The 24836-nt window shown below is 50.9% G+C and overlaps 2 protein-coding genes across 3 annotated transcripts; both read left to right on the forward strand.

The window, feature by feature from the left end:
- The first annotated feature begins 4086 nt into the window (after positions 1-4086).
- Positions 4087-6497, forward strand: LOC140683563 (uncharacterized). Of its 2 annotated transcripts, XR_012054734.1 has the most exons (4): positions 4087-4215; positions 4493-4828; positions 5253-5874; positions 6181-6497. XR_012054734.1 is itself a non-coding variant. In XM_072926170.1 (3 exons), the coding sequence occupies exons 1-3, from the start codon at positions 4123-4125 to the stop codon at positions 5466-5468; spliced, it is 645 nt and encodes a 214-aa protein (XP_072782271.1). In that variant the 5' UTR covers positions 4087-4122; the 3' UTR covers positions 5469-5946. The 2 variants fall into 2 exon arrangements, 1 of the variants encoding a protein (XP_072782271.1); XM_072926170.1 differs by lacking the exon at positions 6181-6497 and having other exon boundaries at positions 5253-5946.
- Positions 6498-7778: 1281 nt separating this feature from the next.
- On the forward strand, positions 7779-14315 carry LOC140683564 (serine/threonine-protein kinase PAK 3-like). Its single transcript, XM_072926171.1, has 6 exons — positions 7779-7887; positions 8491-8608; positions 9453-9552; positions 9996-10192; positions 12596-12733; positions 14095-14315. The coding sequence occupies exons 1-6, from the start codon at positions 7838-7840 to the stop codon at positions 14185-14187; spliced, it is 696 nt and encodes a 231-aa protein (XP_072782272.1). The 5' UTR covers positions 7779-7837; the 3' UTR covers positions 14188-14315.
- Positions 14316-24836: the final 10521 nt, after the last annotated feature.

Genomic DNA, 24836 nt, shown 5'->3' on the forward strand with positions numbered 1-24836 from the left:
GGTGGCCAAGAAGGCCAAGGGCACCCTGGCCTGTGTCATCAGCAGTGGGGCAGCAGGAGCAGGGCAGTGACCATCCCCCTGGGCTGGGCAGCGCTGCAACCATAGCTGGAAGTTCTGTGCTGCGTGTCACCCTCAAATCCACGGGTGATCAGTCCCCAGTGCACCCCGTCCAGCTGGGCAGTGGGGCGAGTCGGGCAGAGGGAGGGAACTTCTCCTTGGATCCTGGGGGGCTTTGAGAAGCTCCCTCGTGAGTTCAAAGACAAGCTGGTCCGACAAGCAAGAGAAAGAGGCGCTCCTCCTCAGGATTAGTTCCGAAATTTAATGAGGGCCTGGAGAGATCCCAGGCCGCATCCAAACCCGAAGGACATCCAGAGCAAGAGAGGGTGTCCCTGCCCAGAGGAGCCAGATAGAGGGGGACGGGGAAACCCGAGCAGCCAACAGGGGAAGGACTTGGGAGTGGCTCTCTGGGGGCAAGGCCTCAGAGTGACCACTGAGGAGGGGGTGGGGGAGGAGCCCCGAGCCAGGGTCCAGTTACCTGGTGACCCTGGGAGAAGGCTCTGGACAAAGGGGAAGGGTCACGAGGTGATGGACACATCACCTGGGAGGAGACAGGGGGATGAGTCAGGGATTTTGGGGTTTGATGGACATACAGGTGCTGATGGGAAAGCTGGGATGAACCAAACGGATACAAAGAGGGGATATGGAGGGACAAACCATTATGAGGGGATATACAGGGCGAGCACAACTCCACAGTGATGTGTCTACATGTGGGCCCCTCTGAAGCAGGAAGTCCTTGAGGCGCTGGGCGTGTGCAGAGAAGGACACGGGAGCTGGGGAAGGGTGTGGAGCGCAAGGCCAAGGAGGAGGTGCTCAGGGTGTTTCAGCCTGGACAACGGGAGGCTCGTGAGGGACCTTCAGGCACACTTCCATAGATCCATACATGACAGTGCTCATCACCATGGCTGTTCCCCTGCCAAACATGCCCTCACTGCCTCCAAGTGTTTTAGCCACCTGAGGAGGGGACACTTTTGACTTGGTTTGACTTGGTTTGGTAGGAGGTAAAGCCCTGCCCATTTTCTCTCTTTCCAGCAAGCACAGATTCTTCTGCACAACCTTTCCTGCCCTTTCCTTGCACTGGTTAGGATTCTGATCCAGTCTGAGTTTTCCATGTCTGCCACAGCAACAGCAAAGGCCTTGCTGGCTATTTCCTACTTTTGCATTTCAGGGCTTTAAAGAGCCAAAAGCTCCTTTGTGCCAAGGCACAGTTGCTTGCTGATGGCAGCCAGGAAGGACTATCAAATACATAGAGTGCATTAAATAGAGTTCTGTTGAGTTAGCCCATTTTAATCTGGTCAGAGTGACTTAGAATCGCATTGCTAACAAAGTGGATAATTTTTCCTTTTAAGAGGTGGTTGTGGATCCGAGGAGAAACGAGATTATAAATGATAGGTAACGGCTTGTCCCTCATGCTTCTCTCTTGCCACAGATGACAGAGACACCAGCAGTGTCTGCTCTGGCTCCCTCTCCTCCTGGTGAACAAGCCAAAGAGGAGCAAATTGAGGAGTATGACCTTGAGGCTCAATCAGGGGTCATACCAGAGCCTGAATCTCCTGAGCCAGTAAGTGCCCATTGTGGGTGGTGCTGTCTTTAGTGCAAGGCAGAGCTGCAAGTTTCACTGTTGCATTTCAGAGCTTTCAAGAATTACAAGGTCACTTACACAAATAGATTATTGCTACCTGATAGTAGGCAAGGTGGAATATTTAATTCAGAGCAATTTGCATTATAGGTGGATTGGCCAATTTCAATACCATGAGAGTGCCTTAGAATCCCATTATAATCCAAGTCTCTCAACTTTCCTTGGAAGATATGGTGGTAGATGGGAGAAGATAGAAGGTTATAAATGATAGGTAACAGCCTGTCCCTCATGCTTCTCTCTCGCCACAGATGACAGAGGCAACAACAGTGTCTGCCTTGGCTCCCTCTGCTTCTGGTGAAGAAGCCAAAGAGGAGCAAATTGAGGAGTATGACCACGAGGCTCCATCAGTGGTCACGCCAGAGCCTGAATCTGCTGAGCCAGTAAGTGCCAGTTGTGGGTGGTGCTGTCTTTAGTGCAAGGCAGAGCAGCAAGTTTCACTGTTGCATTTCTTAGCTTTCAAGAATTACAAGGTCACTTACACAAATAGATCATTGTCACCTGATAGTAGACAGGTTGGGATATTTAAATCAGAGCAAGTTGCATTACAGTTGTAGTAGCCAATTTTAATACACGAGAGCACTTTAGAACCCCATTGTAATCCAAGTCTCTCAACTTTCCTTGCAAGATATGGTGGTAGATGGGAGAAGATAGAAGGTTATAAATGATAGGTATCAGCCTGTCCCTCATGCTTCTCTCTTGCCACAGATGATAGAGACAACAGCAGTGTCTGCCCTGGCTCCATCTCCTCTTGGTGAAGAAGCCAAACGAGAGCAAGTTGAGCAGTATGACCTCGAGGCTCCATCAGTGGTCACAGCACAGCCTGAATTTTTGGAGCCAGTAAGTGCCCGTTGTGGGTGGTGCTGTCTTTAGTGCAAGACAGAGCTGCAAATTTCTGATGAGCCAGCCCTTGCTGTTGCTGGCTGAGGATGCTGAGTGCTTGCCACATGGGCTGTTTCATCGGCATATATCTCCTCACGTTATCCTAGTGTTTTTTCCACTGGCATCTGTGGCTCTTCTGTCTTGTTTTTGTTCCTTTTTTAGGAGGGGAATTCCTGTTCAATTTTTTGGTTTTTAGCAATGCAGATGGATTTTCCTCCATCTTTCCTACCCTTTTTCTGCGCTTGTAAAGATTCTGCTTGCATTTTCTTTTGTAAGGGGGCCTTTCTGGAGGATGCAGTATTTTTGCATGAGAACACATTGTTTGGGGCAGGGAGCTGTTGTGGTGCCAGGGCAGTCAACAGGGCCTTGCTCTTCACTTTCATATTAACAGTCCCTGTGTCTTTTTGCAACCCAGGAAATCAGGAGGTGTGGTGTTTGGGAATTGAGCAGGAAATCAATGCTCTTGCATTCTAGCTGGTCCTCAAAGATCAGAGGAGCTGGGAGGGCCTAGCCTTTATTCCTGATTGCAGCCCCTTTAGCAGTGTCAGTGTGGTCGAGTCCAAGAGAAGCACTTGGCCAAGCACAGATGCTGCAAGAGTGCAGTTCCCAGTGCAATGCTCTGGATCTTCTTGTGTTCCATAAGGACCTAAATGCTCCAGATTCCCTGAGAGTGTGGTTTATTGAAGGAACAGGAGAGCAATCTCGGGATTGCTGCTGACTGGGGCAATGGCTACCAAGTGTTGATGTATGTAGGAACAAAAATGATAGTAAAGAGAGATTATAAAAGTGAGATCTGTCTGTCTGTCTCTCTATCTATCTATCTATCTATCTATGTAACATTTGCATAATTGAATCTTCTTGGCTCTGGTCCAAAGCAGTTGGAGGTGCAAAGTTCACGTAAAGCATCCCTTTCAGGAGAGGATTAAAGACATGTTCCGATGACCGATTCTGAGCAGGCAGAGCTGTTTCCTCCTCCAGATGTGGTGGTTTTTTCCCCTCAGACATGGTTTCCTCCTCCAGCCTCTTCTTCCTGAAGCCCCCCGTTAATGCTTTAATGTTCAGCCTGTCCCAGAGAGGTGGAAGAATTCCATGTTTTAGTTGGTGAAGAGAACATGAACTCCAGAAGTGTCTCTCACAAGGGCTGAGCTCACAGAGGAAGGCACCTGCAGAGCCAGGATGGAGCTGTGGGACAGGGTGGGGTGTCAGTCACTACTGAAAGACAAACAGAGCAAGGCAGAAGCAGAGGGAGGTCCTCAGCAGACCCTTGAAAAATGCCACACCTTCCCTGTCAGCTGCCTCAGAGGCAGCTGGAGCTTCAGCCCCAGACGGCCCCTGATTGCAGTGCCAGGGTCACTTTGGCATCTGTTCCTCCTCATGGGCAGAGAATGACCCAGGAGAGCTGCAGCACAGTGCTTTGGGAACGTGTGAGCCCATCAGTCCTTGAGTCTTGGCCCTCAAATGTTATATGGAAAGTTGAAACCCATCTTCTCTTGCTTTCTGTGCAGGTCCTTCCAGAGAAAGAGCAGGAGCAGCCTGCTTTGTCAGAGATGCCATGGCAGACTCGGGGAGAGCTGTTCCCAGCCCAAGAACAGGAAGAGCAGCTCAGGCAGCAGGTGAAAGAGCCACAGGAGAATGGCCAGGTAAGCCTGACTCGCCAGGTTTCAGAGGGAAGGGCAGGAAAAGGGGCATAAAATGGAGCTCTTGGGACTGAGGAGGTCAGGAGTCCCAGAGGCACTGAAAGCACAGAGCCTTGGAATCTTCCAAAGTCAGCACTGGGACAGGAGGGTTGCACTGGAAGCAGAGGTGGGTAGGGGAGCAGAAAGAAGTGGCTGAATAAATGCGATTTTGAAGCTGCAAGAGGAAAAAGCTGAGCGTGATGGCAGCTCCCAGTCACTTGCTCCGCATTTGTGTGTACAGAACATCAAGGCAGAGTCACAAGCAGAGCTGCCCGGGGCTCAGAGTGCCATCATGGAAGTGAAGAAGGGGAACAAGGAAGATATGAGAGGAATTCAAGAGGAGATGAATCTCCGTCAGCAGAGGGGCGATCAACAAGACCAGGTGAGTGAAAGAGTGGCAGCCACTCCACTCATGAAAGATCCTCTCTCTTGTATTTTACAGAACTTGAAGGAACAGCTGGACACGGAGCTTCAGAAAATTGACACTAAGATGAAGGCAAAGGAGAAGAGGCAGGAAGAAGAAATTAAAATCATCAGAGAAAAACTTAGTCGTCTCCCTCAGGCTCTACAAGAGCAAGTGAGTGAAAGAGGGATAGCCACTGCAGTCACCAAACTGGTGGTTTCTGCCCTTCTTGCCTTTCCAGTGCAGGGCTTCAGGGAGTGAGGTGATGCCTCTGAGTGCCATCCTGCTGTAGTGTGTACCCCAGAGACTCTGAAGGACATTTCCTGGTGTGCTGAATCTCAACTGCTGCCCTGGACAGTGGGACTTGTCCTTTGGCCTTTTGGCCAGCAGTCATCCAAATTGATTCCTGCTGGCCTGTTCCTGCTCTCCTTGTTTCTCGAGGTGTTTTTACAGGGGAACATGGTGACCCAGACGGAGGATTGAAACAAGCTGTCTGTACCCCTTGTAAATCTGTTCTTTCCCTTTCCTCACAGTCAATGACTCTTGACTGACAGGGATAAGCCGTAGTCTCTGACTGCTTTCTTCTGTTTGACTTGAGGTGCAAACGTTGACATCTCGCCGGGCAGCCTGCAAAGACTTCCAGCAAATGAGTGGCAATGAAGAGCCCCAGGCCTGGCATGAGGTACAGGAACCGTCCCCACCAAAGTTACTACAAGTTGAGCATGACCTGAAGATGGTGCAGGAAAAGTGGACACATTTGAACAAGGAGCTGCAAATGTGTCTGAAGCCCTTGGAGTGGGAAAGGAATCCTTGAGAGGAAGCAGAATGGTCATTGTGGCAGTGATCCTTCAGAAAATCCATGAAAATGGAACATGAATCTGGCCATGAACTTGAGTAGAACTAACCTTTGGTTTTGACCCATCCAGTTTGAGAAGTGGACATCAGAAAAAAACCCATTTAAGAGCCCTGCATGTGGCTGACAGAACTTTACCAAGGGCTTGCATTTGAAATGGAATTTCAGGCTCATCTCTGCCAGGCACCTTTCTGACAAACTCATTTCTTGTTCCAGATCCACAAGGGCTTTGTCAAACCTGCTGCAGCAGCAGCATTGTCTAAAGGAGCCTTTGCTCCCCAACCTGGGAAGTGGAGCCGGGGCAGTTTGCCCATCTCCAGCGCTGCTCAGCACCAGGAGATCAAGGATGACTCCCTGGAGCAACTGAGTACGTCTGCTGTATTTCTTCTCTGAGGGACAGTGTATTGTGTGCATGTTTCAGCATAGCTGTACCAAATGTTTTTCCTGAGACCGATGTCCCAGGGACATTTAGAGACATTTCCCCATGGGAACTTCTGTAGAAAATCAGTCTGTGTGCTGGCCACCTGTGCTGCAGAGCTGTCGGCCTGCTTGCTGTTGTTACCCAGGCAACCACAAAGAGTTCAAAGCTTCAGGCTCTGGGGCTGCCTTTTGCATCTTCTGGAAGCTGGGATCTTTGCTTTAAAGTGAGCATCTTGCATTTTGTTTCCCTCAGGGAAAATAGTGAACATGGAAAACCCCGTGGGGAAATATTCTGAACTGGAATATATTGGCAGCGGGTGAGTCCAACCACAGTTACTTCTCCATAACCATGGGCCAGGTGTTTTTCTGGTGGAATATCTATGCAGTGTGAAGTGAGGCCAGCTGCAAACAGACATCTATTGCCATGTTCAGACACTGGGGATAGATTGTCCCATCTCTCAGTGCTGCTCAGAATTTGTGAGTGTGCCCTGAAAGTATTGTCAGAGACATCTTCATGCTGCCAAGGTCTCTTGCCTGCAGCAAGGAACAGGACCTGGAAGATCTCCTTGTCTCTCAAGTATGGGACAGCTCTGTGTTAATTTCCTTAGCATTTTTCTATCTCTCCAAATCATACAGCCACACTAATAAAAGGGGAAGAAACTTGCTTGCCTGAAAGTGCAACCTACTCCCTGATAGCTGTCAGATAACAGTTCTCAGGAACATTTCTTTCCAAGAGTTTGCTGAAGGAAATTCTCCATGGTCAGGATGAAAACTATGAAAACTGCGCAATTTAGAACATGAAACCTGAGATGAAAGAAGGAGCTCTCTTTAGGAGCTGAGGCAGTAGATGGCAGCACTTCAGGGACAGACCCAGTGCCCATGCACTTGAGAGGAAAATGCATCATCTGCCTTCTGGCAGAGCCCGCCTTCATCCTGCAGGTCTTAGGCATTTGCAGCAGAGATCTCCTGTGTGGGCTGGCTTTCACTGCAAGAGCTAAATGGCTTCTCATTTTTTTGCTGCTTTTTTGTTTCTAGGACTTTTGGATTTGTGGTTAGAGCAATCAACAAAGCCTCAGGAGCAGAGGTAAATGTCAACAGCCCCCGCAATCTCTGCTGCACTCAAGGGCTTTCCCCTCTGGTGTGAGCAGCTGTGGCCAGAGCTTTGGGTCGAGCTGTGCTGAAGAGGCAAAAGAAACACAGACTGGTACCAGCCTGCAAAAGACATTGCGGACAGTCTTTGACCTTCTCAGCTGCCACAAAGAAGGCACAGAGGGCAGCAGTTCATTTCAGAGAAGGATGTGCTCACTCGCTCTCAATTGCTAAAACAAAGGTGGTGCCTTAGAGCATCTCACTGCTCTTTGGGGCGACAGCTTCAGAGTCCTGAATTCTCACTTCTGGTTGCCAGCAAATGCATCTGAAAGTTACCAGTAGTTCCTCAGACACCTGCAGTGCTGCACTTGGGAACTGCACATAGGGAGAGATCTGCAAGGCGTCCCTAGAAACCCTAAGCCCTGCCCCTAGCCCGGGATGTAGCCACAGAGTATTAAGGCATGGATTACTTCTGAATCCCATACAAAGCAGCAGGGAGTGGGCTCAGAGGTTTGTGGGTGAGACACCACTGTTACCAAGTGGACACAGCAAAACCTCAGTGGCCACGTGTCCTGTAACTGGCACCCATGGGAGCGGAGCAATGGGCTATTGCAATGTCAGTTCCTAATTACTGCAATGCCTAATCAGAATGCAGTTTGGCACAGCTTGGCTGTGTCATTGCAAAATCACTCGCTCCATGTGCCTTGTGGTCTCGTGCCACCAACTTCTCAAGTTACTGATTTTCAATGTCATTTTAGGTGGCCATAAAGAAAATAAATCTCCAAGGACCGAGGAAGAAGGAACTAAAAGCCTATGAACTCATGACTGTGAAGATAAATAAGAATCCCAACGTGGTCAACTATTTAGGCAGGTGAGTTGTTGTAAATATTTGTTTACATATTGCAAACATGCAAGATTGTTCACTGGCACAAAACAGAGCTGTAATTATTGGTTAATTATTACTGCTCTGCTCATCTCCAGTGGATGGGAAGAGAGTGCATCTTGTCTGCAGGAGTATTCCCTGGCACACATAGTTTGAAAATTATTCAAAAACCTGCATCAGTCATATCTAATTAAATTAATAGCCTGTAAGTTCACAGCCACCACATTATTTTGGGACTTGACTTTTTTCAACAGTCCTCTTACGTCTGGGTAAACTAACATGGATTTTCCTTGGATTATGTCCCCTCTTTTCCATTGCTTTGCATGCCAGGAAGATTATTTCCAGAAACACGCAGTGTGACAAGTTTTTTATCTGTTCCTAAACTGCAGTTTTTACTTGCTGGCTATTTAAGACATCTCCTTTTCCAAAGCTGTGCCTTTCTTCTTGAGACAGGTTTCAAACAATGCACAGCCTAGAGGGAATGTCTGTTCCTTTTCTTCTGTCCTTGTCACACAGGGACTTGGAAATAAGAACCAAGAAAATAAACTAACCATGCATGTTTACCTCCATGCTCTTGTTTCCTTCTTTCAGCTACCTTGTGGATAATCAATTCTGGCTGGTTATGGAGTTCATGGATGGAGGCACTCTGAGCGATGTCATCAGCAAGACCTACCTGTCTGAAGACCAGATAGCAGCCATCAGTCGAGAGGTCAGCAAGCCCACCTGTGCTTCCGAGGGCTTGGGCAGGATTGTCTGGGAAACAGAGGCTCAGAACAGGAGAGGTTTCATGTATAAACTTTGTTTTCCTTGTGCTGGTATGCTATGGGCAAGTAAAAGCATATCAAGGGAACTGCCTGCCAGTGCTCCTGCACTCAGTGTACTCAGTTCTTGTACTCTTATCTCCTGCTGTTGTAGTCTCACTCTGCCTCCTGTATTTGTATTTGCTCTTCTCCACCTTGCCTCCCTAAACTTGTATCTTGAGCCTGTCTGCACTGCATTCCTTGCCTGTAAAAGCAAAGGTGCTGGTGGCAGGATTTGAAATGATCAGCTGAGAAAAAACAGAGACTCATTTCTCACAGTCCTCAACTAAAAAGGACAGTAGTGCAGCCAAAATGCTCTTTGCTTCAGGAAGGTGACTGATGTGATACTTCAAGTCTGTGCTGAGGCCAGCAACAAAACTCTCGTCATGCAGCCTCCCACCCAAAAGTGATCCACTTCACAACAAAGAGAGGGACTTTTTCTTTCTTGGCCAAACCCCTCCTTTGCCCTCTGCATGGAGAAAGCACATCCACTGCAGCAGCAGTCATCCTGGCTGGTTTGCAGGGGACAGTCTACAACAGCAGGTGCTGTTGCTCTTTCAAAAGCTGACATACCTTTCCTTAGAAAAGTCCTGCTCTGCAAGTGTTGGAGCAGCAACTCTTCCTCTCAATGGCACTGTGTTCTGCCATTACTCGCCATTCCCATGCAGAGGGAATCTTTTAAGAGACTCTGTTTCCTTTCTTGTGTGATGAAATCACTAATTTTTGCCCTCCTGCTTCTGTTTTCTCTCTCAGTGCCTGCAAGGACTGGATTTTCTTCACTGGAACCACGTGATCTACCGAGATGTGAAGAGTGAAAACATCCTTCTCAGAACTGACGGCTCTGTCAAGCTGGGTCAGTATATTCCTGGTCAGGTGCAGCGTTCAGGGATGTGGGGTGAGGGGCTGCTTTGAGTGGCTGCCAACTCCCCAGAAATGGTGCTGGTGGCAGTGCAGGGCCCCACCGCTGTGAGCTGAAGGCACGGTTGCAACGTGCACAGAGGTATAAGGAACCAGGAGAAGTCAAGAGTGGCGTTGGTGTGTTTGTGTCTCTTCCAGAGGGAGGGAGCTACAATCTAAAGCTTCAGGGGAATAAAGGCCACTGCTGTGAGCAGCGTTTAAAAAACTGTGATTTTTTTGGAAGTGGCCAATTCCATACTTCCTTGGCTAAAGCCCCAAGGAAACTGAGTGTGGACAGTTCTTCAGGAGATTCAACAACACATAGACTGAGAGTGGGGAATTCTTTTGCTTGATTTCCTAACTTGACCTGGCTTTCATGGTATGTTTATTTGTCCACAGCTGACTTTGGCCTCTTTGCTCAGCTCACCCCTGAGCAGCGTAGACGGAGCTCAGTGGCCGGCACTTCTGGCTGGATGGCGCCTGAAGTGCTGACAGGTCAACCATATGGCCCCAAAGTGGACATATGGTCTTTTGGAATCGTGGGCATCGAAATGGTGGAACGAGAAGTTCCTCACAGGAATGAAACTCCTGTTTCGGTAAGGTGCAAATACTCCCTGATCCCACTTGTCTTTCTCACCTGTCCCATGTCCTGTGTGCCATTGGACAAATCCCATTGCCATCTGCTAGCACCACTTACACCAAGGTCCCCTTCTAAACATGTCCCTGCAGCACATCAGCATCTGCTGTAAATTCGGTTGCATCAGAAGGGAAGTAGCAGTTCAGAAACCTGGCATTTTGGCCTGCAACCTGCCTGACATTTCTAATTTGCTTTTTGAACTCCGTTGGTGCTCTGTCTCTGAAGGGCAAGAATTTTTCAGTGGAGAGGTTAGACATGTGATAAATATCCTAAGAAATTGACGTTACACCTTCCCAGTTTCAATTTTATCGGAAAAGAAAAGAAAAAGAAAAAGAAAAAAGACACAACCACTAAAGCAATGCCCAAGTAGTTTTGTGTAGGAGTGACAGTGGGTAGGACGGTCGGGATGGACGGAGACAAAAGATCTTTGAAGCCAGGTCTTGGAACTTTCGGTTTATTGCAAAGGGCGTGGATGCAGGGCCCTGCTTGGAGCTGCCAGCCACAGCTCAGAGCAGGCCCGAAAGAGGAGCCCAAAAGAGAGACCCGAAAGAGTGAGGAAGTTCCTGTTACAAGACAATAAATCTTCTTCTGTGCAGAATGTTCAAATTTTCACTAACCAATCTAGTCCAAGATACAAATACTAGAGTATTTACTACAGCCTATAAGAATCCTTACATTACCATACTGTGTTACATTTTAAACCCTAAAAACTACTCTTTGGACCCCTTCTGCCAAGCTAGTAGGGTCTGCTCTGACCCTTGGACCTGTCTGCCAGCAGAGGGTGTTGTTTAATCAAAAGGGGATTACCTTCAGCTGGCCATACCATTGTTTTCCAGTTGTTCAGTAACTAAGGCTAGTAACTATCTCAAAGCTTACTTTTCATTTCAATCTCGCTTACAGTTTCCATATTCTCAAAATCTTTTGCCAGGCATACATATTTGTAAAGGTTTTCCGGTTTCATCTTCCCCAACAGTTTTGCTTTCTTTTTCTTTTTTTAACCACAGCACATTGATTTTCCTCCACACTGTAGCATCTTTTCCAAGTCCTGTGGGTCTTCAAAACTTTCAGGCTTTCAAATAATCTGTACATTGCTCAGTCATGTGTGTGGGTGGCCTGGATAAGTTGAGGATGTGTTTTTCTCCGACTGCAGTTACACTAAACCCTTGGCTGTTTCTGGGTCTTTTAAAAAGTTGATGAGCTTGCAGCCTGGTGCCTGGGGCTGGGATCCAACGTGGGCGGTTGATGCTGGTGCTGTGTTCCTTTACTATAGGAGCAGGGCCATCTCTGGCTTGCACAGTGCTAAGGGCAGTGAGGACTCCAGCTCCCCACCATGTCCAGTGGCTCAGTTGCAGAGAGACAGGATAAAGCTCCCTTTGTGACCTCTGAGAGTGTGGGAAAAGGAAAGAAAGCTGCCATAATTATTTATACTCCAGGGGAGTGTGCTTGCTGGTTTGGGCTTGGAAATTTTCCTCTGGGTTGAAGAGGATAATAACAAAGTCTTTTTGGTCACCATCTATTTCAGTGCCACCAGCACAGAGCTGTTACTATTGTGATGAGCATTTTTCTGGAGACCAGGCTGCAGCCTGGTGTCACGGAGAGCCTGTCAAAACCTCCCACTTCTTACAGACATATTTTGCGATGGGGACGCCATTAATGCATTGACTTGAGTATACAAATGAGCAGAGGGTGACCATCGGGATGGTGCTTCTTCTTCTGATTTGACCTTGGAAAGGTTTCCTTTTGCCACATAAAGAGGCTGAAACGTGCAGCTGAGAGACAGAGCTGCAGGTGGCTCCTGTGTGCCTAAGCCGGCATTTTCATCCCAATACATTTGTGCAGGTGTCTTAAAGGGTCTGTGTTGAATATGAGATTCCAAATGTTTGTTTCCTCACCCTGAGGCATACCTGGTGGATTTCCATTCTTGCCTCCCATGCACCTCTGTTTTCTAGAAGAGGACAAGAAGCTCAATGAGTTTTGGTTTATGACCACTGTGCTTAAGGGACCAACAAGCACTGCAGAGATGCCTTTCATGTACTAATCCTTGGAAATAGTAGTGTTAGTGTAGCAGAGTCCATCTTCTGAAAAGCCTGTCAAGGTGGTGTGAATCCTCCAAGAAGGAAAGAAGCTTTGCTGATGTAGCTCCCACTAACTGGGTCAGTCAATGAAATTGACTGCCAAGGCAAGATCAGCGGGATGTTGGAAAAGCCATGGTGTTTTGTTGGTAAAGGAAAGTCATCTTTCCTTTACCATCTCCATCTTATCAGAAAGTGCTCTGCAGGGTGGAGCTTAAACAGTGGGTTCTGGGAGAGCAGTTACAGATGGGAAAGAAGCAGGTGGAGCCTCGTGTTTCCTTTTCATGCAGGCTGAACTCCCGATAGCCAGAGGAGAGAGACCACAGCTGCGGAAGCCCAACCGATTCTCGCCTCACCTGTGTGACTTTCTGAGCTGCTGCCTGCAGACAGACGAAGAGCAGCGCTGGTCTGCCAAGAGGCTCCTGCAGGTAAAATGCCAAGGGGCTGAGGTGAAACAGTGTCTGAGGGATGGGCTCCTCCTCCACCGAGGTCCGAGGCATCAGATGAGCCCCCTTCCTCCTCACCTCCACTCTTGGTGATGTTCAAATGAAAACAGTGAGGAATCCTAGACTGGGCTGGGCTGGCAGGGCTCTGGAAAGTCCTCTGGTCCAAGTGACCTGCAATGAGCAGGGACATCTTTAAAGAGATCAGGTTGCTCAGAGTCCTGTCCCACCTGACCTGGAATGATTCCAGGGATGGGGGCACCTACAAGCTCTTGGGACAACCTGTGCCAGAGTGGCACCATGCTCCGAGAAAAGAAGGTCTTCCTTAGACCTACTCTGATTAGATCCCCATGTGTTTAAAACTATTTGCCCACACTCTCTTGTAACTGGCCCTGTTAAAAAAGGTGTCCCCCACTTTCTTCAAAGCCACTCTGAAATCTTGGAAAGCAGCAATAAAGTCTCCCTGGGGCCTGTTCTTCACAAAAGTGAATAACTCCACCTCTCTCCGCATTTCCTGAGAGGACAGGTGCTCTGTTTTCTGGCTGTTTCTGTTGCCCTGATTTGGTGGGATGTTCAGTTTTATCTAATGGTAAAAGAACTGAAGTACAGCAATGCAGGGTAAAGAGACATGAAATAGTGGTGGAGGAACCCAAGGCTGCCAGTCCTGGCAGAGCAGTCTGGAGAGATTTGGCTGTGGGCAGGAGGGGCTTTGAGGGACTCACTGTGAGCCTCTGAGGGGCCCTGGTTTATGCCCCCCACCCCACCCTTAGAGGTTTCTGGCACACAAACAGGGACAGCTGAGAGGGACTTGCCCCAGCCCCATCTGCTGCCTGGCATGCTCAGGCAGAGGGGAACTGTCCCAGGCTGACTGCCAGGTTGTGTGGCAGAGAGGGAACTGCAGGACCCATCGCCGCTGGACTGGCCCTGCTGGGAAGGAAGGTGCCATCCCACACAGCAGGGGCAGGGCATGGAAAGGCAGACACTGCTTTGTGTGCCTGTGGAAGTTAGCATGGTGCCTGTCTTTCCAAGACAGGGACCTCTGGGAGTCATTGGAGCTTCCTGAAAGGAAAAAACCCCAGGGACAGAAAGCACCATTTCTAGAGCACTGGCAGGGCAAAAATCCCAGCAAGATGGAGAAACCAGAATAAATGGATGAGTGGGATTCTGGGCCAGGTTTGCCTGTGATGGCAAGCTCCTGCACATGATGAGTGGGGAGCAGATGGTCCCATTGTTTTACTTTCTGGGTCCTTCTAGGAGCTAGAGGAATCCTGATTGAGTCTGTGAAGCACTGAGCTTGGAATGTCATGGTTCACTGTTCTTTGTTGTTTTTTTTTCCTGTGGATTAGCATCCATTTGTAACAGCAGCCAAGCCAGCATCCACCCTGGCACCACTCATCAACTCAGCGAAGAAGAAGAAGACGAAGAAGACAAGAATCTAACGATGAAGATATTATTACCAAGTTAAAGTAGGATTGTAGAGTAGGACTCTAGATTAGGATTGTTAAGTAGTTTTGTAGTATAGGTTTATGGATAGGATTATAATTAAATAAAGTTTTCAAAGCATCAAGTCATTTGGAAGATTCCCCTCCTTCTGACCCCTTCAGAAAACATTTCCTTCTGAATTGCCAGTTGTCTTTTATTGGTGCTGAGACACACTTATGGCTTCTTTGGTATGGTTTGTAAATGGAGAAGGCTCTTCTTCATTCATCCTCTCCAGACTACACTGCCTTTGGCATACGGCCCACCGGCCCCGTTTGGCACATCTGTGGCACTTCCAGTTGAGGCAGAAAGGGCAATGGCATTTGCGGGAAAAACCAAAGGGCGAGTGGGGCAGCCAAAACATCCTGTGCAGATGCAGGCCTTCAGCTGTGACTCGAGAGCATTTGGGTGCCTGCCACTTGGATTTGTATCGCGAAGGGCAATGTCTTTGGCCGGAGGAGAGCCTTGCTCAGCAGAGAAAGCAGAAAGATCAGAGAGGTGCTCTGAAAGGTCTCCTGCGGTGCAGAGCTGTCAGCGAGTGTGAGGTGAGAGTGGGCCCGGCCTTGCCCGGCGTGGAGCTGCAGCAGAGCCCTGGCAGAGCCCGGAGCAGCCTGAGCCTGGGCAGGGGCAGGCTGCAAGGAGGCCCTTGTAGCTGCAGGAGGCACAGCCCGGCCCTGCGTGCCTCTTGCTGGCAGCGGGCGCATCCTCTGCTCTCAGCGCCCAAGCGCAGCCGGCTGCTCCCGAGGGGAAGCGGAGCCTGGCTCAGCATTCCCACTCTTGTGCTGGCTGCCCTGCGACTCCTGGCAAAGGTCAGCAGTGTGTGCAGCACTCTGGGCACCGGGGCAGGGAGCCGGGCTGCTCGGCAGGCTGGAGCACAGGGCAGCGTCCTTCAGGCACGGCGCTTGTGCCAGGGGACCATGGGCCAGCGGGAGGCAGGGACAGCTTGTCAGCTCATGGCTGCAGGAGCCAGTGCCCCACACAGCTCTGGGAGGCAGCGCCTGCACTTCTGCACTGAGCCACAGCAAAGCTGTGACCTGCAGAGTGCTTTGCAGAAATATTCAGGGCCAGCAGGCCGGCCTGCTTCGTGCTCTCTGGCACACAGCAAGAGCTGTGCCACGCTGCAGCTCGGAGCTGCTGGGAGAAAGGTGTTAGAAATAAACTCTTAGGTACAATTAAATGGAGACAAAGTCATTAAAGCAAAAGAGAACCGTTTTTCTTAGTAAGGATTCAACTGAGCTGGGTGTACTTCCCTTTTGGTTTGGTGTTCAACCCCCCCCATTTTCCAGCACACATCAACACCCAAAAAATTAACTGGAACAAATGCAAACCATAACTAACAACAGCTAGCACCAACAACTTTCATTCTTTTTTTGTAATGACCTTTTGGCTGAGGCAAAATATTACCTCCTGTCTCTCAGAGGGAATCGGGGATGAGCCTGAGCCTTGTGCTTGACTAGTGATCTGATTTGGAAGGGAGCAGAAGGGTTTCAGCAGGCAATTTGTGCTTCCTTTATTCATTTCTTAAGGAAAGACGCAGTGTGGCTTCAGCCAGCAAAAGCATCTGCCAGTTGCATTGACGAAATGCTTGTGAGGAATTCCCAGAAAAAGAACATGTTGAAGAAAAGTTTAATCGTAACAAATCCTGCATTCCTTTAGCTGCAGGAGGCTCTGTTGGCACGGAGTCTGTTGAGCCAGTTGAGGGATTCTCTGCTGCGCAGCAGACGCAGAGCATCCATCTTCTCCATCCCGCGAGGGAATAGAGAGCAATTTGCTGACATTTGCGAGCCAAACTCTGGACTCACCATACAGGTGAGTGCAGAAGATTCTTGGAAAGGCTTCTGATGCTGAGGGGCTGGGCTGGGCTGCAGGATGGGCTGCAGGTGGGCTCAAGTACCAGAGTCACGGATTTCGCCTCTAGCTTTGGACAGGAACTGGAGACTTGGGAATGGGAGTCCTAGGGCATGGGAGTGTTCAAGAAACTGGCAATCCAAATGGATAATCTTGCCTCTACTTTTCTGATAGGTTTGGAAGAGCAGCTTTCTGTCACGCCAAAAAAATCTGCAGAGGGCTGCCTAAAGGAACCAAAGGGATTGATCACATCCCTGACATTCCTTTTTTGGAGTTTGTCCCACTTATTTTGGTGGGTTTTTTTTGATCACTAAACACCATGAGCTCAGTAAGTATTTTGCAACTCAATGCAAATCTGATTCTTGAAACATTTTCCAGGATATGTCTAGAAAGCATTTCAAGAGTTTGTAGCAAATGCAGAGGAACAGAAACCTTTGAAAACTTGATGTTCTGGAATTTGGAAGGTTTTGAATCTCTGTGGTTGTTAACAGTAGTGTAGAAATGCTTACGGTGTGAGCAGCAACCTGCTGGAATTGGGAACTGGTTTCATTTCAAGCCATTGAGACAGGCTTTTTCTTGGGGAGGCGACTTGTCAGAGATCAGGGGTGCCTTAGCGCTCTCTTGTCTCCCCTTTTGCCCCAGCTAGCTCCGTGAGGGGGGGGGGAGCGCTGGCAGCTTCCGTGTTTTCCGGCGAACCCTCGCGGGTATCGGCCGGTGCTGCGTGGGTTTGGGAGCGAGGCGAGTCCCGAGGCAAATAAAAGGAGAGAGACTTTTTCCCCCGCGGGCGATATCTCAGTTTATTACGGCTTGGTTGGGAAGGCAAAAACCGAGAAGGCTGCTGCGTGCTAAGTTCGAATTTGTCCGTGCCGCCTGGCACATTCGGGGGCAGGGCGGCGCGCTCCAAAGCTGGCCGCAATCCAAGAGAGGCTGCGTGTGGAGCCGCGGCGCTCTGTGTGCAGAGGCGACGGCGGCGGTGAGGCTGCAGCAGCGATCGCAGGACAGTCCGAGGCGGCCGCGATCGCCTGGGGCAGCGGCGGCGGTTGCGGCAGTCAGGGGCCAGGCGAGAGAAAGAGCAGGAATCAGGCGGAAGAAAAAGCCCGCAGCAGCACGCAGGAATCAGGCGGGAGAAAAAGCCCACGGCAGCACGCAGGAATCAGGCGGGAGAAGAGGCGGCGGGTCGGGCAGCAGCAGCGATCAGGGGCCAGGCGGGAGAAAAAGCACCGGGGCGTCCCCAACCCGCTCTATAAGTACTGGATAGGGGAAACCCGGGGCGGCCAATGAGATAACGCCATGGGGGGACTGGGGATAGTGGGGTGCAGGGGTCCAATGGGAGATGGACAGATGGAAGGGTGCCAGGTCGTCTCTCGACCCCGCCGCATGGCTGACAGATGGTCTGAGAGACGTAAACAGAGTGACTGGGCACTTTCTCGGGAAGGCAGACCGCGGGGGGAAATGGGAGAACCCGGGAGGTTGTTACAGATCGCGAGAGGGTACATGGAATGACCTTATACATAATAGAACATATAATAACACAATTCCACAACTCCCTCTTCTGTTTTTCAAAAGAAAAGAACAGAAAATAACTTAAATGGGAGGTTTTACAGTCCTTTTCCCCATCGTTGAACCCAATGTCTGCTCGGTTCTTCTCTGGCTGTCTGTGTTGATCGGATGTCAGCTCTGATGGGGCGGTGAAGACTGCGTGGTCGATGTGCACGGTGGAATTGATGACCTTTAAAACTTTTAACATTACTAAAACTCATAATAACAACAATGAATGTTAACAGCAACATAAGTCAGCATTCTGAGGAGGGGAGGTTTAAATCAAAAGGGAAAGGTGAGTCCAGGGAACTGCATGGTGAAAGGGAAGGCTCTGAAAGAGAAGGTGCTGAATCAAAAAGGAAGAGGGGAGACTTTCTCCGTCTGCGGAGGGCTGCATGCTTCACCTGAGGATCCTTTTTCTTATCAGTCTGGTGTTTGGGGACATATGGCCAGACAAATTTGGACGGGACCCATCTCAGTCCTGAGGGCGTGGACATGCAAGCATATCCCCGTCCCCAGGTAACTAACTCATGGGGCCCTTCCAGCTGCCAAGTCTCTGGATTTTTGATGATCACTGGTGGTTTTTCCCTAACCTTGCTCAGCTCGTGGTTGTTAAAGTGCCTGGTGACTGGTGGGTTGAGGTTTTCAAAAGAACAATTTAGGAAATTCAGTGTAAAGAGGGCACGCGCGAGCCGAACCTGAGGGGACTCCACCTTCATAGTTGGTGTTTGCTGTTTCAGCATGCGTTTGAGACTCTGATGAGTCCGTTCCACCACTGCTTGACCTGTCAGGGAATATGCGATGCCAGTTTTGTGCTCTATTCCCCATTGCTGCAGGAAGCTGACAAATCCCTTGGATGTGTACCCGGGGGCATTATCTGTTTTTATCAATTTAGGGACGCCCAGCATAGCGAAGACCTGTATCAGATGCTTTTCAATGTCTTTGGCCTTCTCCCCTGCGTGGGCAGAAGCAAAGACTGCCCCAGAGAAAGTGTCCACGGAGACATGGACGTACTTCATCCTCCCAAAGGAATGGATGTGAGTAACGTCCATCTGCCATACCTCGCAGGACTTCAGACCCCTAGGGTTTGCCCCTGAGCTCACCGATGGTAGGAGGAGCGACTTGCAGGACGGGCAGGTGGCCACAATGGCTCTGGCTTGGTCACGAGTGAGGTGGAATTGCCGGACCAGCCCGGGCGCATTCTGGTGGTAAAACTGGTGGCTGATCTTAGCCTGCTGGAACTTATCTGGGAGCGGAGCTACCTGAGCCGGGGCGGCAGCGAGAGAATCGGCACGCCGATTGCCCTCTGCCAAAAACCCTGGCAAGTTGGTATGTGACCTGATATGCATCACATAAAAGGGTTGCTCTCGGTGGGAGACTAGCTTAATCAGTTTCGAGAGCAACTTGTGCAGGGCTTCGTTGGACACACCCTGTAGAACAGCGTCCTGCGCTCTAGACACTACACCAGCCACATATGCCGAATCAGTTACCAAATTAAAAGGTTCAGAGAATCGCTCAAAGGCCCTGACGACGGCAGCCAACTCAGCTATTTGAGGGGAGCCTTCCACCTCCACAATGTCTGTCTCCCACTGTTGCGTTTGGGGGTCTTTCCAAGTTATTACAGACTTGTGGGAACTCCCGGACGCGTCTGTAAAAACTGTCAAGGCCTTGAGTGGCTTTTTGCTCTGAATTTGTTTGATGGACAATGCGAATTGAATTTCTGATTCAAAAATTTTGTGGGCTGGTCTCAAAACTGAAATTTTGCCTGTGTAGCTGTCTAGAGAGAACTGCAGGGATTCATTTTCCTGTAACAGATGTTCTAGCATGGCCTTGGTGAATTGGCCCGATTCCAATTTGATGGGAATGTGAATGCAATCAAAGTCACATCCAGCTAACTCTCGGATCCGAGCTCTTGCTTTGCGGATCAGTTCCGCTACTAACTCCTGTGGCCTTGTCATTCTCTTGGACCGATGGTGACTTAGGAAGACCCATTCTATGATGGAGAGTGGGTCCCTTCGGTCTTGGTCCTTGCCCTTCCTTGGGGTGTCTGTCCATTGAAATATCACACCATGGAGGTGTGGCAGCCTGCCCAATATGATGAATTTAAAAGGCAGGTCCGGATCATACCGGTGGGCCTGTCTGGCAGATATTGTCTCCTGGACCCTAATCAAAGCTGCTTGGGCCTCTGGGGTGAGTTCCCTGGGAGAACTCGGCTCCTCCCCCCCTTTCAATAAATCGAAAAGAGGGGCTAGGTCTCTGTTTGTAATGCCTAGCCATGGCCTCACCCAGTTCAAAGAACCGCACAGCTGCTGGACGTCTGCTAGGGTCCGAATTTTGTTTTTGATGGCCAATTTTTGCGGAGTAATAGTCCGCTTGGTAATTTCCAAGCCCAGGTACTTCCAGGGTGGCATCTTTTGAATCTTATCTTCTCGCAGCTCGAACCCTGCAGCAACCAACGTATCGGTTGTCAGGTTAAGCGCGTGTGTAAGGAGATCGTCATTGGGAGCACAAATCAGGATATCATCCATATAATGTTGGATGATCACGCCCTCGGTGGCTGTACGGACTGGGGTCAGCAATGAAGCTACGTACCGCTGGCAAATGGTGGGCGAGCATTTGAGGCCCTGTGGTAATACTCGCCAATGGTACCGCTCCATTGGGGCTTCTCGGTTAAGGGACGGAACCGAGAAGGCAAAACGTGGTGCATCGTCTGGGTGGAGGGGAATATGAAAGAAGCAATTTTTGATGTCAATCACAGCCAATTCCCAATCTTTGGGTAACATTGTGGGGGACGGCATCCCTGGTAGGAGTGGACCCATATTTTCGATCACATTGTTGATGGCACAAAGGTCGTGGAGCAACCGCCATTCGTCTTTGCCTGGTTTTTTCAGGACAAAGACGGGGGAATTCCAAGGAGATGTTGTTTCTTGGATATGGCCCTTGGCAAGTTGTTCTGCCACGAGTTTTTGGAGCGCTTTTAATTTTTGTTTATTGAGCGGCCACTGCTCTACCCAGATTGGAACATCAGAGAGCCAATTTAACTTTTGGGTAGGACACTCCTCAGTGACCGCTGCCCGAAAAACCTGGGGGGTAGGAATGGTCAATGAGACCCCCCACTGGGCCATCAGGTCCCTTCCCCACAGGGGCTCCGTGTAATCCAGAACAAACGGACGCAGGTAAGCTGTCTGTCTGTTTGGCCCCTCAAATTTGATGATGTTTTTTGACTGTTTTGCCAATTGTGCCCCTCCGACACCTTGAATGTGTCCAGCCACGTCCTGCAACTCCCAACGCGACGGCCAATCCCGTGAGGGAATGACTGTGACGTCTGCCCCTGTGTCCAAGAGGCCGTTAAGCCACTTGTGCTCACCGCCGTTCCACATGTAACACTCAATTTTGGGTTTATCCTTCCCAATTACCTGGGCCTGACACACCTCGTAGATCTGCTTTGCGGTTTTCCTCCACAGGTCTTCTGGGTAGACAGAAACCCCAGATACAGGTATGGCCTGGGCGATGATTTGCCCTTTGGGAAGGTAGACTGGCGGGTGAGCACAGTGCAGCCACAGCACCAGATGTTTAGGGTTTGCACGTGTCAAATTGGGTGCGATAGTGATGTCGAGTGGCGTGTATTTTGTGTCCCCAAGGACGATGTACTTACTGGGGAGTTTTCTACAGGTCCCTGGGTCCTGTGTGTCCACTGTGACAAAGTGCCAATTGCTGTCCCTGAGCAGTAGGGGTTCGGTTAGGGCCAACCTGTATGGAGAGAAGTTGGACTGGGTGTTAAGGATGGGCCTGGGATGGTCGGGGTCCCGACCAAGCCATGCCTGTGAGATGAAATTCCCAACTCCTCCCACACAGGCTGGTTCACCAGCTCTTGTTCCCCTATTGTGCACTCCAGAAATGTCGTGTTTGGTATTAGAGTTATTGTCCTCAGGTGGGTATGCTAATGTGTTGTCCCTCCTGCCCCCTGATGTTATGTTTCCCACCAAATTTGTGTGCTTACGCAGGGAGGGACTGCGCTGGGAAATCAGTTTTTTGAATGTCCCCCTGAGTTGGAGGCACCTTGCCCTTGCTGCTGTTTTTTAAAACGCAAGAAGTCCTCTTTGAGGGGGCAGTGAGATGCCCAGTGTCCTTTCTTATTGCACAGGTTGCAGGGCCGTCCTGGATGGTAGCCTTTGGGTGGTGGCCCAGTGAAGCGGCGTGCAGGAGCCGGAGCCGTGGATGGCGTGTGGGCTTCGGCAAAGGAGACTCTCCGTGATGGCGTTTGGGGTGTCCCCGGAGGGTCTTTTGAAGGCAGGGTGAGACTTCGAGTGCACACGTCCAGCATGTCTTGGAGCGTTGGCTCTGGGTCGAGGGGCAGGCTCAGCATCGCCTGTCGGCAGGCCTCGTTGGCAATCTGCAGGGCGATCTGCTTCACCATGCCCTGCCTCAATCCGTCCTCTGGCACCTGCGATTCAGCTGCCCTGTACAACCTGTCTACGAAACTAACGAAAGATTCCTGTGTCTCCTGCTTAATAGAAAAACAGTTAACAACAGGACCACGGGGTTTTAACTTAAAAAATGCTTTTTCTGCCGCATTGGCAGTTGCTGCCAATGCCCCCCTTGGAATCTTTTCAGCCTGTGTTGTTGCCACGTCCCAATCCCCTATCCCGCACAGGTGGTCAATGGTTAACATGCCTCCATCGGTGTCAGAGGAGGTCTCGGCTTTTGCCCAAAGTTGCGGTAATGCATCCCGTACCTCCCGCCTCCATGCGGATTCCCATACCAAAAACTCAGCTTGAGTAAGCAAGCACAAAAACAGAGCGCGAATGTCAGCAGGGACGTACTCGTTGGAGGAAAGTGTGACTTTTAAAAGTCCCCGAAAGTATTCACTTTCCCGACCAAAGTCTTTTTGGGCTTTGCAAACATCTCTAATTACAGCCTGTGGGATAGGGGTCCACTGTGCCAAGGGTCTGCCCCTCTGCCGCGGGGTGTAGGTGACTGGTGCGGCAGAAAAGGCAAGCAGGGGTTGCGGCAGGTCGCGGCTTCCCCCCTCCCCCCCTCCCTCCTCCTCCGTCCCCCCCCCTCCCTCGGGAACCGAGGCATGGGAACCAGAGGGCGGGCCACGGGAACCGAGGGCGGGGGCAGGACCAGGGCTAGGGGGTGTGGCTGGTGTTACCTCACCCGCAGGGGCGGGGTCGGAGGGAGGACTGATGAATGATTCATTAGGGGAGGTGCCAGAAGGGGGTGGAGGGGAGGGGTGGGTGGAGAAGTCTCGGGAGTGGGAGGGGTTGGCTGTAGGGCGAAGGGGGTCGTTAGGAGACAAAGAATGCAGGGAGGGGGATGGGCATGCCATGCGGTCCCCTCCATGTTGTGCCTTGGGGCAGGGAAGGGAATCATTTTGGGAAAGGTCCGGGGAAGGTCCTGGGGAGGAATCTGGGGTTTTAAAACTCACAACTTTGCTAAGAGAGGAGGTTTGGGGAGGGGAAGGGTGCAGGGCGATGCCAGCATCGTCCTGCGATGGAGCCTGGGGGTTAGCAGAGAGACCAGAATCTGCCTGCGGCTGGTTTTGCCAGGATGCCTGTCTGAGAATCCCCGGGCTAGGGAGAGAGGGATAGGAGAGGGTTTTTGGGGGATTTGGGGGGCTTGGGAGGCAGCGTTCGCCCTGCGGTGGCTTTGGCTTCCCTTCGCAGTTATCTTTGACAATATTTTTCAGTTGGATTGCCAGGTGGATAAAAATTGAAAAGGACTGATCCTCCTTTTGGGCAATTTCTTTTTTCACTCGGTCCCAGAATTGAACTTGGTACAAATTTTCCTGCGACAGGTCCTGGAAAGACTGCAGAAGCCACCGTGCAAAACGCTTCACGTCTGATTTTTTACATTTCTTCCCTCCCCCCACTAAAATTCCTAGGGTTTGAACATAAATTCTCTCCTGTGACACAGACATTTTTGCACCCATTATGTCAATGTTAAGGCGTGTCACAACCCTCGCGGCTGGTAAAATAACAAAAGAAGAAAAAAAAGACACCTGTCGGAGACTGGGAAGCCTTCCCTTACACACTCCCTGAAGCGGGAGACAAAATGTGGGCTCTTACGCCCTCTTGTGGGAGAAAGAGAAACTCACCCCAAAGGGAGCAAGGCGTACCCAGCCCAGGGGGACCCCGGTAACTCACCACGGGTCTGGCGACGTCCGAAGGCGAAACGAAACGTCCAGCTGCGAAGTTTTCACCGTGGGGGGGCCGAGCTTCAGCGGTGCTAGCCAAAGGTGCCGGCCCCACCCCTCTGGAAGCCTTGGCTCCTTAAAACAGAACCACGGCTTGCGAGGGTGTTGTAACGTCCACGAGGTAAATCAATGAGCTTTTCGGGGCTTGGTGGTCCTCAGTCCGTGTGCTTGGAGCTCCCAAGCAACGCGTTTGGGCGCCACAACTGCCTTAGCGCTCTCTCTTGTCCCCCCTTTCGTCCCAAGCAACACGTTCGGGCGCCACAACTGCCTTAGCGCTCTCTCTTGTCCCCCTCTCGTCCCCCCTTTCTTGTCTTCCCCTCCGTGAGGAGGGGGGGAGCGCTGGCAACTTCCGTGCTTTCCGGCGAACCCTCGCGGGTATCTGCCGGTGCTGCGTGGGTTTGGGAGCGAGGCGAGTCCCGAGGCAAATAAAAGGAGAGAGACTTTTTCCCCCGCGGGCGATATCTCGGTTTATTGCGGCTTGGTTGGGAAGGCAAAAACCGAGAAGCTGCTGCGTGCTAAGTTCGAGTTTGTCCGTGCCGCCTGGCCGATTCGGGGGCGGGGCGGCGCGCTCCGAAGCTGGCCGCGATCCAAGAGAGGCTGCGTGTGGAGCCGCAGCGCTGCAGCCGGCACGTGCGGGAGCCGCAGCGACCACGGCAGTGGCGACGGCGGCGGTGAGGCTGCGGCAGCGATCGCAGGACAGTCCGAGGCGGCCGCGATCGCCCGGGGCAGCGGCGGCGGTTGCGGCAGTCAGGGGCCGGGCGAGAGAGAGAGCCGCGGCAGCACGCAGGAATCAGGCGGGAGAAAAAGCCCGCGGGTTGGGCAGCAGCAGCGATCAGGGGCCAGGCGGGAGAAAAAGCACCGGGGCGTCCCCAACCCGCTCTATAAGTACTGGATAGGGGAAACCCGGGGCGGCCAATGAGATAACGCCACGGGGGGACTGGGGATAGTGGGGTGCAGGGGTCCAATGGGAGATGGACAGATGGAAGGGTGCCAGGTCGTCTCCCGACCCCGCCGCGTGGCTGA

Source organism: Taeniopygia guttata, chromosome 3, assembly GCF_048771995.1.
Source record: "Taeniopygia guttata chromosome 3, bTaeGut7.mat, whole genome shotgun sequence".
In the NCBI taxonomy this organism is placed as follows: Eukaryota; Metazoa; Chordata; class Aves; order Passeriformes; family Estrildidae; genus Taeniopygia; species Taeniopygia guttata.

Bases quoted from the DNA above. Each gene is read 5' to 3' on its own strand.
- LOC140683563 (XM_072926170.1), top strand. From the start codon at position 4,123: ATGCCATGGCAGACTCGGGGAGAGCTGTTCCCAGCCCAAGAACAGGAA. The intron at 4,216-4,492 runs GTAAGCCTGACT...TTGTGTGTACAG, and splicing joins AGCCACAGGAGAATGGCCAG to AACATCAAGGCAGAGTCACA. The intron at 4,829-5,252 runs GTGAGTGAAAGA...GTTTGACTTGAG, and splicing joins CTCAGGCTCTACAAGAGCAA to GTGCAAACGTTGACATCTCG.
- LOC140683564 (XM_072926171.1), top strand. From the start codon at position 7,838: ATGACTGTGAAGATAAATAAGAATCCCAACGTGGTCAACTATTTAGGC. The intron at 9,553-9,995 runs GTCAGTATATTC...ATTTGTCCACAG, and splicing joins TGACGGCTCTGTCAAGCTGG to CTGACTTTGGCCTCTTTGCT. The intron at 10,193-12,595 runs GTAAGGTGCAAA...CTTTTCATGCAG, and splicing joins GGAATGAAACTCCTGTTTCG to GCTGAACTCCCGATAGCCAG.